Raw genomic sequence first — 14,447 nt, forward strand, 5'->3', positions numbered from 1 at the left:
CCATGTCATATAGGTAAAAGCAAGAGTCTAGTTTGGTTATGAAACATAACATTTGCAGTTGGCTTTAATATGTTGCATATAAATTGAATGAGGATAGTGCATGAATATATTTGTCTAGGTCATACTTTGTGGTTTGTTGGTTGTCACTATTCTCTTACAGCTGTCCTACCTTCATTAAACAACTAGGAGGCAGATCATTTTTCAGATTTTTCTGTCAGTAACCCTGCTGAAAACCACTCAAATTTGTTTTTAAATGCAGAAATGAAAAAAAAAATACTATAGCCATAGTATCCTATAATATTTGTTAGTGGCTTTTATATCTGACATCATTGAGATGACTCCTTTATTTTACACAAATGAAGAAGCAGGTCCAAAGAGAAATGCCTTACCTATGGACACTTGAATTTGTATATTTCTTCTGTATTATTTTGTTTCCTCTTAAAAATGTTTTCACATGAATATAACTCCATGCACACATTTATACTTTTGTTCATTTATGCAACAAGCAGATATTAACAGTATGTTAATGTACTGGAAAGAATTCTGCCCTTTGAGGAGCCTATAATATAGCAGAGAGATGGGAAGAGCCATGTCACAGAATGCAGTGAACACTATGACAGCAGCTTCCCCAGTGTATTCCAATTGGAGATTTTTTGATGATGTGGTTAGTTGTGCTTTTGTTTTTGTTTATTCCATTTCTGCTTGGAACTTAGGTGTGCGTTACAGTTTTTTAAGTTGAGGAACCGGGGCACCTGGGTGGCTCAGTTAGTTAAGTGTCCAACGTCAGCTCAGATCATGATCTCATGGTTCGTGGATTCAAGCCCCACATCGGGCTCTGTGCTCACAGTTCAGAGCTTGGAGCCTGCTTCAGATTGTGTCTCCCTCTCTCTCTGCCCCTCCCTTGCTCGTGCTCTGTCTCTGTCTCAAAAATAAAAAAAACATTAAAAAAAAAAAAAGTTGAGGGGCACCTGGGTGGCGCAGTTGGTTAAGCGTCCGACTTCAGCCAGGTCACGATCTCGCGGTCCGTGAGTTCGAGCCCCGCATCGGGCTCTGGGCTGATGGCTCAGAGCCTGGAGCCTGTTTCCAATTCTGTGTCTCCCTCTCTGTCTCTGCCCCTCCCCGTTCATGCTCTGTCTCTCTCTGTCCCAAAAATAAATAAACGTTGGAAAAAAAAAATTAAAAAAAAAAAAAAGTTGAGGATCCAGGCCTTTCTTCACTTTTGGAAAACCCTCACTCATTATTTCCTCAAATATTGCCTCTCTCCCATTTTCTTGGTTCTCCCTTTTTGGGAGTAAAGCTCACTGTCTTCTTCCATGCTTCCTGTCTGTCTGTCTCTGTGTGCCTCACTCTGGGGATTTCTTCAGCATTGTCTTTCTGTTCACTCACCTTCTCTGCTGCCAGGCCTACTTGTGCCACCGAGATTATAATTTCATATCTACATGTTTTTATTTCATAAATTTTTAAAATAAGTTCCTGTCTTTGCATTATGTTATTTTTTGTTTATCTCTGTGAACATATAAGAGTTTCATATTCATATTCATATTCAAGTTTCTTTCCTTAGACTTTAGGCTCTTGTCTAATGTTTTGACTTTACATTTTTTGCTTGCTCTTGGACCCTGAGAATTTTTTCTTCTGGCTTTTGAGCTTGGCTGTATATTAAAAATTACTTTGCTGTGAGCCTGAGTGGCTCAGTCGGTTGGGCGTCTGACTCTTGATTTTGCCTGAGGTCTTGATCCCAGGGTTGTGAAATGGAACTCACGTTGGGCTCTGTGCTGAGTGTGGAGCCTGCTTAAGATTTTCTTGCTGTTTCCCTCTCTCTGTCTCTCTCTCTCTCTCTCTGTCTCAAAAAAATTTTTTTACTTTGTTGTATTTTTTCTAGGATTTGTACGTGACTGGAGATGGGAATAGGGTGTTGTATTTTTTGGTGTAGCTCAGAAGTACCAGTCTCACCAATGGACTATGAATTGTGTGTATATGTATAAAAACAATTCTGCTGTGTTACCTAAACCTCTAGTTAAAAAAATTCTTCACATTTTACAGTAAATATTGTTAATACATCTCCTTCCAGTAAGTGGAGGTATGCAGTCGTCCATTAATTATTCACTTCACATGTGGCCGTTTTTACTGCATCTATTTTTAAAAAAATTTTTTTAATGTTTATTTATTTTAGAGAGAGACAGACAGAATGTGAGTGTGGGAAGGGCAGAGAGAGAGAGGGAGACACAGAATCTGAAGCAGGCTGCAGGCTCTGAACTGTCAGCACAGAGCCTGACATGGGGCTTGAACTCATGAACCACGAGATCATGACCTGAGCCAAAGTCAGATGCTCAACCTACTGAGCCACCCAGGCACACCGATTTCTACTGCATCTAAATAGGTCGAGCTACTACTAAGGATTTATTTTATTTAACTTAACGTAGCATATATTTATATCATGATTATTCTGTGCAAGGCACTGTTCTTAGGACTTTACACATAGTAATCTGAATTCATTTGATCCTTGTTCGAATACTATTAGGTGTTATCATTGCGTCCTAATTTTATAGATGAAGCACACCGAGTAGTTAGAGGAGTTGCCAAGGGTTCCCCTGTTGGCGGTTGGCGAGTATCGGAATTGGTATTCAGACCCAACCTCCACACTCATACTCTTCATTTACTTGCTTTTGGCATGCTGCTCTGCCAGCCACTGGCCTTTATCTTTGCAAACCACATGTCCCTCATAATGAAACTCGCCCAGCTCCACTCGCTCTGTGTCTTCATCCCTGCCGCACTCAGTAAGTCTATACTGAGCTCGATTCAGGTGTTTTTCTGTTTGCTTCCTTATGTCTTTATCTTCTGTCTTCATTTATTTGTTCATTTTTGGGGAACAAATATATATTAAGCACCCATTACATGGTGCGTGCCTTTAGGCGTTGAGCATAAATGCTGCCTAACACAGAGACGCCCTCCGTGCTGCCCGGATCTCTCCCAAGCCTTGTGCTTCTGTCAGCCACGCCTCAACTGTAGTCCCGGTCCTGGTCGGCTCCACTGCTGCAGCGGCCTGCACGTTGGTCTCCAGGCTTCAGCCTCCCTCTTCCTGCTCTGCGCACTGCTGGCCGGGAAAATAGGCAGTTACCCAGTTCGGTGTGGTAAGTGCCATGATCCAGAGAAGTATCCCGACCCAGTCTCATGGTGACAAGGAAGCTTTTCTGGAAGAAGAGATGGTCAAAGATGAGTCTTAAGAAGTAAGAGTTAGTTGAAGGTAGAGGAGAAGAGTGTTTGGTACAGTACAAGGCAAAAATTCCAAGCGAAGAGAAGAGCATGTGCTATGTTTGAGGTACTGAGAAAAACTCATTATGCTAGAACTTGAAGTGTCAGATGGGTGCGGTGAGAAGAGGTGGGAGCACCCACGGTGGTGCTAAGGGAACTGAAACAGTGCAGGGTAGAGCTCTATTTTAATAAGGTGACTGTGGTTTGGTGAAGGCGACCAGTGGGGAGACCGCTCAGAAAGCTAATGCTAAGGTCTGTGTGATAATGGCCTAAACCCAGGGAAGTGGTATTGGGGATGAGAGAAGTGAGCAGATCACAAGGAGATGGACAGGAGGTGGGATCGACGCCATGCTGGTGGCTGATGGATTGTGTTGGTCATGGGAAGGGGACATGGGGTCGAGACATTCACTTTGACATAGGAAGGGCAGCTGATTAGCTGGAAAGATCGTGAATTTGATGGTGAACTTGAGGAACATGCAAGTGTGAGGTAGTGGTGGGTGGTCCACCTGGAGATACTCAGAATTCTCAATCGCTAGAGAGAAATCTAATCTATCTAAGCAAGAGAGAGAAAGAGAGAAATTTGGGAGTTGGATAGCATATGGATGGTAAAGGATGCCCTAGGAATAGAAAAAAATGTCAGAATGAATAGCCTCAGAAGAAAAAAGGGTGTGTGACAGGACACCGAGGAAGGGCAGTCACCATCTTGAGTCACTGTGTCACAGACACCCCTTATCATGACAGCAAGCACCCCATGCTGACTTCTGGTGCTTGCTGTATTTCAGAATATTTTATATTTTTTCCATACAACTTTTGCATAGGCCATGATATATTGCCCATTTTATTCAGTCATCTTAGTGCTGAGTTTGGGTGTTTAGCCTATAAAGAGTTTAATTTACTACATTTCAAAAGCCTACCTTTTTTAAATAGCAGGGAGGACTGCTGTTGGATTCACAGTATTTAGGTAATATGTGAATAACTAGTAGTGATTACAGTTACAAGAAAGTCTAAATAGTATATTTTTCCTTGGGGCTTTGGTTTTCAAGTAGACTTAGGCTAATGGAGGCATAATGCTTGTGTATTATTAGCTGGGTGATTAGCGTTTATAAGCAGAGTCACACACCCAGATTGTGAAAGACATGCACAAGTGATTCATTCATAGTGTACCCCAAGATTCATTGATGGCTGTTCTGTGAGAGCAGAGGTCTTTCTCTTCAAATACACCGTGTGACCTAGGATTCTGCTGAACTGGGAGGAGCCTCTGCTTTGATCAGCGTAGTTCTTGTGGTCACTCAGTGTCACTGTCCTCCTGTCTTGGCCTCAGTGGCCTTCCCATACCAGTGCACTGATAGCAGTTGTCATCTCACAGGGAACTTGGAGACACAGAGACTAGAGTCTTTTAGTAAGTGAACTTACATAACTTCACAAAAATTATTCCATTAAGCTCAAGATGATACGAAGAGTGTTTTGAGGAAAATTAGAACTTTGAGCCCTTCACTTTAAAAAAATTATTTATTATGAAAAACAAAAATATGAGGGGACTATTTTAGATCTTAAGAGGCTTAACAATCAAATGGAACCTGCTAGGTAGACTCCATTTGAAAGTGCATATTCTAAACTCCTATTATGGATAGATTGACGAAAGTGACTTCATCTCTTCCACACCCCAATTTACTGTTCTTTAATGAAGAGCTTTTGAGGGAGAAACCTTTGAGAGTTTCAAGTGATAAAAATGCTTTTTTTTTTTAAAGTAATGTATTTAAAGATAAGCTATTTTTTTTTTTTTAGCTCTTCTCAGTTCCTAGTTTCTACGATGGGTCATAGCCATAGAGTAATGCATATTTGAACAGCTGAAGCAGTACTCGTTCGTGAAGCAGCTTGTTTTAAATGTGACTAGAATATTTTCCTGGACTATATGGTTTTGCAAGGTATTTCAGGTAAAATATGAGTATAAAAATATTCTGATTTCTTTCACATAAAGTGTGTACCATTCAACACACTTTAATGCCTCTTTATTGAATCATATCATGAAATATTTACTCTAGTTACATTTAATTCTCAAAATATTTTGTATTTTCTACCTTCTGTTAATAAAAATTGAAATTATATTCTTGCCTCCAGGCTGGTTTATTTTTCGCAGCACAGTAATCACAGTCAGTTTTAGTAATCTCACCTTGGTATTTGCTCCACATTGTCTCATGTGTGGTGGAATGGGATTCATAGCCTACATCGGTCTTTAGGACATCACAAAAGCACATGATTGAATTCCCTCGGAAACCTGGTGACTGGTCCAGGTCTGAATCCTACTTGACACCTATTTTAGACCCTGGTCCCATTCTGAATTCTAAGTCTGATATTGCTTTATCCAAACCACACAGATCTTCATTTGTACTTTTTATCCTGGCCTATACTACTTGAGCATTAATTTTTCTAGTATTGAAAATCTAATGGATATAATTTGGCTTACTAAATTATAAGTTTATAATATACTGTGTATTGTGTCAAGTATTCAAGGACTGCTTCCATGTTTAAGAATGTTATTGTGAATACTATGTTTTTTTCTATATTTAAGTAGGTCTGCATAAGGTATTTATAAATTATCTAACTTACATGCCCATTAGGGACTCCATTCTTCCTCTCCATTCTCTATTCTCTTCCTCCGTGAATGGGTGGTAGTGGGTAGAAATGTAAAAGAAAGAAATTAGCACCTGTATCTCTGATGTGGCACTTAAAAAATTCTACCACGTGGTTGTTACCTGTTAGTTATTTGTTTATATCCCATAATAGAGTATGAATTCCTTCCTGGTAGGGATGATTTTCTTTTCCCCAGGCCACAGCTTTAATTGGAGGGAGGAGGGAAAATATAGAGGGGACCACAGAGGAGGGAGTTACCCAGGACCCATGAAGCACCCAGCCTCAATAGGGGGGAGTGTAAATGGAGTGGACTTCTAGCTTTAGAAGCAGTACTGGGACTGAGGACATGTGGTGTGGGGGTTCTGGGAACTCCAGGGGAGCCAAGCTGTACTCCAGCACTAGGATGCAAAGGTCCTGGAAATGGATGATATTTTATTCATCAGCAGGAGTCTCTTGTAGCATATAGTTATGCAGGTTCGAATGAAGACATACTCAATCTTTTGTAAATGGTAATGGTAGTTTTACTCAGATGTTTGTATTTTCATGTTAAGAGCAGGCCAAAAAAGTATACAGTGGCATTTGGAAAAATCTGGGAAAGATTTTCTTGTGCAGACATTTTCCCTGCACATCTCTTAGAGCTTCTGTGGCTGTGGGATTCCTAATGCTTCCGTTATAAAACTGACACCACCCTCAGGTACTCTGATAAGTCCAGTGGTTTGAAAACTGTGTTGTTTTAATTAGTGTATGATACATGCTTTGTAGAAGCTTTGTGGTCTAGAGCAATGTTATGATACTGGTAGCTTCAAGAATGCTCTTGCATGTGGCAGATAAGTGAGAAGGGGGCTCTAGGTAGAAAACTATCCCAGTGTCTGAGGGCACAGTTTGCTGCTGAACTGTTATCAGCAGCCAGGCTAGGACTGGCATTACAGAGATAATGTAGAAAGGTCTACTAGGTTCCCACACAGGGTGCTCTCTTGGGTAACTTTTTTTTTTAATTTTTTTTTTCAACGTTTATTTATTTTTGGGACAGAGAGAGACAGAGCATGAACGGGCGAGGGGCAGAGAGAGAGGGAGACACAGAATCGGAAACAGGCTCCAGGCTCCGAGCCATCAGCCCAGAGCCCGACGTGGGGCTCGAACTCACGGACCGCGAGATCGCGACCTGGCCGAAGTCGGACGCTTAACCGACTGCGCCACCCAGGCGCCCCTTGGGTAACTTTTTAGTAACTGAGGAAGACCAGTCCTTCTGAAAGGCCCAAACAAGCATACAGTAGAGGTCAGAGCAAACCAGATAACTAGTCCAGAGTATTAGGCAACATTTGAAGGAGCAGGTTTTAAGATCATGGCAAGCCGAGAGTTCATCAGGTCAAGGTCTTCGGAGCAGCAGTACTGGCAGAGAAAAGCCATGAATGGTTGTTGACTACAGGCAGTCAGGGTTATAGGTACTTTCCTTTTATAGTTCTGCTGCTTCAGGAACACGTCATTGTAACAGTCTTAAGAATTTGAAGGTCTTGGTTGGAGCATCGTCAGTGGGGGGCCATACATGTGTACTGTAATCAAACTGCAAACTCTGCATTCTGTCTCACCTAGGGCTGTCTTTTCTGCATTTCGTGTGGCACTGTCAGCACAGAATTGAAAGTACCGTGGGCAGGGGCGCCTGGGTGGCGCAGTCGGTTAAGTGTCCGACTTCAGCCAGGTCACGATCTCGCGGTCCGTGAGTTCGAGCCCCGCGTCAGGCTCTGGGCTGATGGCTCAGAGCCTGGAGCCTGTTTCCGATTCTGTGTTTCCCTCTCTCTCTGCCCCTCCCCCGTTCATGCTCTGTCTCTCTCTGTCCCAAAAATAAATAAACGTTGAAAAAAAAATTTAAAAAAAAGAAAGTACCGTGGGCAGTTCAGTTTTGATGCAGAGTTTTTATGAAAGTTGGAACTACCATCTTGCCCTATTTCAGAATAGTTACAAAAGCCAGGTCCTCCATAATCAGACCTTTCACCTCAGGCACCCAAGCAATCAGAATGCTTTATGAGATACCTGAAATATGCTGTGAGTCCGTCACCTGTTGTTTCAGCTGCTAGACAATGTAACCTTTGGAGAAATAACCTTTACCAGAAAATATGTATGTTTTAAAGTCCTCAAGAATGGTTCTGTCAGTGGGAATTTTAAACCCAGAGCATAGAGATACTTGAAAAGAGGAAGGAAGTCAAGGGATAAATGACAGTACTTGGGAGACAATGAGAGAAATAAAAATGATAACAAAAAATTTGTTATACTTTTAAAATATATTAAAAAACAATAGATTGATGACTGAAGTGATGATTATCTTAAAATTGGGGAATTAGTTTATCATGTGGAATTAATATATTACCCAACAACCCTTTATGCTTCTCTGTTGGTTTGTTGTGGGAAAGATGCTGAAAACCCTTGCCTGTTGTGTATTTAAGATGTGTTCCAGTCTGCTAAAGAGGGCGTGGAAAATACAAGAAAATTTGAATGACTCTGTGTTCCAGAATCTTCCCTTGTAGTTTTAGTTTCTTACAACAGTTACAGGCCTTTTTTTATAGAAGGGGTTCTCCTTTAACATTATATTAACATTATCATTCTTGCAGTGGGGAGTTGAAGGATAGGGTAGAATTTGTACATGTGGTAGTCCATAAGAAAGAGTTTTTAAAATTTTTATTTATTAAAAATTATTTTGATGTTTTTTATGAGAGACAGAGTGTGAGCAAGTGAGGGGCAGAGAGAGAGGGAGACACAGAATCCGAAGCAAGCTCCAGGCTCTGAGCTGTCAGCACAGAGCCCGATGCGGGGCTCGAACCCACGAGCCATGAGATCATGACCTGAGCGGAAGTCAGACGCTCAACTGACTGAACCACCCAGGTGCCCCCATTAAAAAGAGTTTTAATAATGAATTCACAACTCTGCCACCTAACTGATACTCTGGGGGAGATTGGTGTCCATGGTGTGCCTTGTTCATGCCCTCACTGTACTACTGCTGCCACCATTGCACCAAACTGCTTACCCTCTTTTTAATTTGCTCTTAAAATCCTGTGTTCCTATAGACACCTCAGGCCAAAGGATGATGAGTCTGCCAGTAATAAGGAGTTATTTTTCAGCAGAATGAATCAAATTGGCTGCCTTGGGAGGTGGCTGGAGAATTCTCTGTTATTGGGATTGTTAAAGAGAAAGAGCCAGAGCTGCAATATTATACAAGGATTCAGGCTCTGTGTTGGGTTGGAATAGATGATCTTTATGTTTCTGCTAAATCTGAGAATCATTGATTTTTTTGGAATATCCTTAATAATCAGTTTAAAGTTCTGAATTAATTTAAAAAATATACAGGCTAACAAAAGAGGACTTAATCATGTAAACAGTCCAAATGCCATCTCTGAGGATGCTTTCAGCTGCAGGTAACAGAACAACCAACCCAACCTGGCTTAAACAATGAAAAGCTTTACTAGCTCATATAAAAGGAGGTCTATATTAAAGAGAAGGATGGCCCTAAGGGTGGTTGATCCAGCATATCCAAGCCATTCCCAAGGACCCAGGTTCTTTCTCACTGTTTGCTCTACCATTCATGGGGTATACTTTATCTCAGGGCAGATTTCCCCTGATGTAGGTGGTTGTCAGTAACATTCAGGGCTGTATATGGCCTTGTGAATGGGAGGAGGAGAGGAAGAAAAGCTTGTTGCTCTCTCTAAACATGAGTAGGTATTTCCCAGATACTTCCAGCACATATCACCTCCTGAGCCACAAGTGGGCTCTTGCCAGTCAACCTGCTTTAGGGACAAGGGGTGAAGTGTCAGCATCCTGAGATACATGGTAACTCTGGGGAGAGGGAAATACTGAAGAGAATTGGGGGTTCTGTTAAAAGGAAGAAGAGAGGGCAACCAACAGTATCCCCTGTAGTCATTTTGTTATGACCTACTGTTTTGATGTCTATTATGCCGTAAGTCTTTGACTTACTTTTTGTTGTGGCCATATCAGACTATTAATTTTTTTTAAAGTGGTGTGATTTCTATTTTAAGATGGAAGAGTGAAGCTAAATTTCAGAATATCCATTCTTCTTTTTTTTTTTTTTTGATGTTTATTTATTTTGAGAGAGAGAGCAAGCAGGGGAGGGGCAGAGAGAGAGGGAGAGAGAGGCTCCCAAGCAGGGTCTGCACTGTCAATGCAGAGCCTGACACGGGGCTCAAAGTCATGAACTGTAGGATCATGACCTGAGTCAACATCAGGAGTAGGATGCTTAACCGACTGAGCCACCCAGGGCACCCCTCAAAATATCCATTCTTTTAGACTTAATGATATGAACAGCAAATAGATAAAAACTGGCAGAAATATACCAACAGCTATTCAAAGAAAACAGCTGATGGTTGGTGAGAGAAAGTTTCCAAGTATTCAAAGGGTTTGGCTCAGTCATTCTTGTTTTCTATTATTAAAAAAATATTTTTTAATGTTTATTTTTGAGAGTGAGAGAGAGAGCATGAGCAGGGGAGTGGCAGAGGAAAAGGGAGACAGAATCCAAAGGAGGCTCCAGGCTCTGAGCTGTCAGCACAGAGCCTAATGGGGAGCTCACACTTCACGAGCTGTGAGATCATGACCTGAGCTGAAGTCGGATGCTTAACCCACTGAGCCACCCAGACACCGCAACTCATTCTTAGTCCCACACTATGCAGAGGCTCTATGAGAGAAAGGATAGTGAGCACAACATTGCAAAATCCCTAATGTCTGTGTCAAGGAGCATGAGTAAGTATTGGCAGTGCTGTAGGAGCACTGGGAATTCCAAGTTACTGGAAGTCATTCCCTGTGGGTTTCTCTTATGTGATAAAGAAAGACACATTGGAGATTACTATTCTGGAATGCTCAGACTGGGAAAGAGGTAGAGAAGAAAGGTAGAATAATCAAACCTTAGAGCTGATTATCTTCATCAGTAGACTGGGAGGTAGCAGAACACCTGGCAGGAGGGAACATCAATAATGCAAGTTTCTTTGGAGAACAGTAAGTGGAAGAAGGGGCATAACTATAGTAAGCTACAGGTGACAGGGTGGGGTGGAGGTAGGAGTGGGTGCTCGGGAGTTGGGTCAAAGGAATGACTGCAGAGGAAGAAGAGAACAGCCTGTGCTGGACTCTCTGATGGAGATGAAATCTCTCAAGGGTTGAAGGAATTAATGTTGGGGAGGAAAAGAATAGCTCCCAGGGAGAGGAGCTTAGAGTTACAACTGCTTGTAGCCCTAGTCCCAGCTGAGCTGGTTCTCTTTTCCCTTTTTCACACTCTGTAAACACCAGTTAGAATGAATCTGTAAGGGGAGAAGCTCCCCTAGACTACACAGTAACACATGCAGAAGCACTCCACAGAACACACCAGTGAAGCTTAAGCCAACAGGAAGGCCTCACAAGCCCTCTGCACTCAGGACAGGATGGAGAGAAAGGCATGGTACATGCAGAAGAAGGATACAGAGTCTATTACTATTATTTTTTAATATAATTTATCATCAAATTGGTTTCCATACAAAACCCGGTGCTCATCCCAACAGGTGCCCTCCTCATTGCTTATCACCCACTTTTCTCTCCTCCCTGCTCCCCATCAACACTCATTTCTCTGTATTTAAGAGTCTTTTATGGTTTGCCTCCCTCCCTCTCTGTTTGTAACTTTTTTTGCCCCCTTTCCTTCCCCCATGGCCTTCTGTTAAGTTTCTCAAAGTCCACAAATGAGTGAAAACATATGATACCTGTCTTTCTCTGACTGACTTATTTCACTTACCACAATACCCTCCAGTTCCACCCATGTTGCTGCAAATGGCCAGATTTCATTCTTTCTCAATGCCAAATAGTATTCCATTGTATATATAAACCACATCTTTATCCATTCATCAGTTGATGGACATTTAGGCTCTTTCCATAATTTGACTATTGTTGAAAGTGCTGCTATAAACATTGGAGTACATGTGCCCCATGCTTCAGCACTCCTGTATCCCTTGGGTAAATTCCTAGCAGTGCTATTGCTGGGTCATAGGGTAGTCCTATTTTTAATTTTTTGAGGAACCTCCACACTGTTTTCCAGAGCGGCTGCACCAGTTTGTATTCCCACCAGCAGTGCAAGAGGGTTCCCGTTTCTCCACATCCTCACCAGCATCTGTAGTCTCCTGATTTGTTCGTTTTAGCCATACAGAGTCTATTCTGGAAGAAAAGCTAATTTCCCTTCAAAATGGGAGCAGATTCCTGAGTAAGCTATTAAGGAGTAAGCTATTAAGAACCTGAGTTTCATAAAACACAGACTCAGAAATGATACAATAAAATAACAGAATGAAAAAAAAAATAACAGAATGAGGTGAAAAGGGAAGAATACAGGGCCAGGGAGTCACATGGGGAGCCAATTTGCAGATCAAATAAATTTGAAGTAGCTAGGAACTGAACAGTCATGGCTGGAAGATGAACTTACTGAGAGTACAAAGCTTGAGATATTCACAGTGAATGCAGAAGAAGAGGAAAGAAAGAAGCAGTTAGGTAAAAATGATAGGGGGAGGATTGGACTTTCTGGAGGTGGAGCTGAGATAAAAGGAGTATGGGCCTTCTGTTTTTTGTTCAAGTTCCTCTTGGAATCATGTTTTTGGTTGCAGAGGATTGACGATTTTAGATAACACTCATTTGAAAATATGTAAGCACTGACAAATTGGTGAAAACAAATGTTCATGTTCTTTTTAGAAGACTATCAGTGAGATGAAAGTTATATTTTTAGCCTGAGAGACCAGGAAAATTCCCCTCTGAAGCATTTTGTTTCCTGGCATTGTTACTGAAAACTCCCTTCCCCACAACATGATTTTCTGTGCTCTGTTGGAACTGGTCTTTTGCTAAATGTAAATACTGACCTGCTGATCTTAGAGCAAGCACTTTGCTGCTTTCCTACCACCAGAAACCATTTTGTAGGTCAGGTTTTATGGAGAAAAAAATTTTTGTGTGTATTGTTAGACATCTGTGGTTAATCATTTACCTTTTCTACATTTCAAAAAATCTCTTAAGTAAGTCTGGGTAATAGGTTAGCCTGAAAAAAGAGCAAACAGATCTACTAACATTTACTGCCATTGACTAGAAAAGTGAACTTTCATTCTTTGCCTTCCAGCAAGTATATGCTTTAGAATCTTTACATTGCAAATTGCTGTGGGGAGTAGACCATAGAGCAGAAATGGGTTGCTGGAATGGACTTGTCATGAATTATTCATTCACTATCTAGTTCCTTGGAAATCAGCTGGAGGAAGTAGTTAGTCCAGTTTGATCACAGGAGTGGTATGCCAAGGGCTCCAGCAAGCCCTTACAAGTCCAGCCTCGAGGATGTGCTTCTGCTGTCTGCTGCTGTAGGGCGGCAGCTGCTGTGTAGACGAACCCAGGAACATGCTGCTGGGGAGAGTTGCACTGAGGACTCCCCAATGCATCTTGCTGCGAAATGAAGCTTCAGGTAGGAGAAGTGCTCTGTCAGCAGTGGCCGGATTTCTCATTGATTTTAGGGATGCCATTAGGCCTTACGGAATAAATATATGTAGAACCAGAATTGTGCCAGGATACCTCACTATTGAGGTTCTCAACCAGAGAAGCTTAGCAATTTAATTCCATTTTCAAGGTTGTACTTTGTTTGTAATAAAACTGTTCCTTGAAATTGTGAAAAGTATTCTTAAGCCAAATAAGCATTTAAGTGTATAAATTGTAGCAATTTTTTTTCATGCTGTCCTCCTGTTGGTGTAAAAAATGTCTAATTGACAGGATTTTGCCCATGTAAACTTAAATCATGGAATTAATGGCTTTGGAAAGTCCTGAAAAAGACAACTTAATTTATAATTTGAATGAGCACAGCTGCAGGCTCCATTGCATTTTCTGGAGGAATTATTGTTTTCAGAAGTCTCCTGGCTTGGTTCTTTCTGCTAGAGCATTCATTATTCATTCTGGGAAGATTTTTTAGCTTCTTATAGGATGGAAAATGCATAAAAGATGGAGCAGTAACAAAGGCTCTTAGTTCTATTTGTCGGTATTACCGTGTGTGTGTGTGTGTGTGTGTGTGTGTGTGTGTGTCTCTAAGTGTCTAAGCCAGACATGTAATTTCATTTGGCAGGGACATTCTAATGTTGCCATTTGCATGTCTGTCTTATTTTCTATGGATGCTATCTCTGTTAATTTTGCCGAGGCTATGAGATACTCTTGAGCTATTAGGGACAAAGATAGTAACGATGAAAAGAATCAGAGCCTCAAGGCATCTGGGCCAAATTGGATGTATGCATTTCACCATGAAATATCATTTATAGTTTTGAAACTCTTCAGTGAACCAACGTCTTGTGAATAGATATATACTGAACTCTGAGACAGAGAAGACCAACAGTCTCCTCCTGCACCATTTTCTTAAGCTCCACAAGAGTAGGAATCTTTGTTTTGTTCATTCATCATTCCCAAGGGTTTAGAACAGTACCTGGCACATAGTATATGGTCAATAAATGTGTTCCCTGATGAATGAGAATACAGTCTATACTAAAGAAATTGAATAGTTTTTCTATAAAGGTTATTTGCTTATACAGCACTGTAGGAAGTATTTA

The 14,447-nt window shown here is 41.3% G+C and overlaps 1 protein-coding gene across 15 annotated transcripts in view; it reads left to right on the forward strand.

The window, feature by feature from the left end:
- MARCHF8 (membrane associated ring-CH-type finger 8) overlaps positions 1-14,447 on the forward strand; it is a 123,659-nt gene that overhangs the window by 65,288 nt on the left and 43,924 nt on the right. The window contains exon 1 of one of the 15 annotated variants that reach the window (XM_027062561.2): positions 2,170-3,128. The exons of 13 other annotated variants lie outside the window; for them this stretch is intronic. Coding sequence is in view for 1 of the 2 variants with exons in the window: in XM_027062560.2 (XP_026918361.1) it covers positions 13,313-13,324 (12 nt within the window). In the remaining variant the exon portion in view is untranslated. Of the gene's footprint in view, positions 1-2,169; positions 3,129-7,772; positions 13,325-14,447 lie in introns of those variants that run through there. One more of the 15 variants, XM_027062560.2, reaches the window with a different exon arrangement.

Source organism: Acinonyx jubatus, chromosome D2 (genome assembly GCF_027475565.1).
Source record: "Acinonyx jubatus isolate Ajub_Pintada_27869175 chromosome D2, VMU_Ajub_asm_v1.0, whole genome shotgun sequence".
In the NCBI taxonomy this organism is placed as follows: Eukaryota; Metazoa; Chordata; class Mammalia; order Carnivora; family Felidae; genus Acinonyx; species Acinonyx jubatus.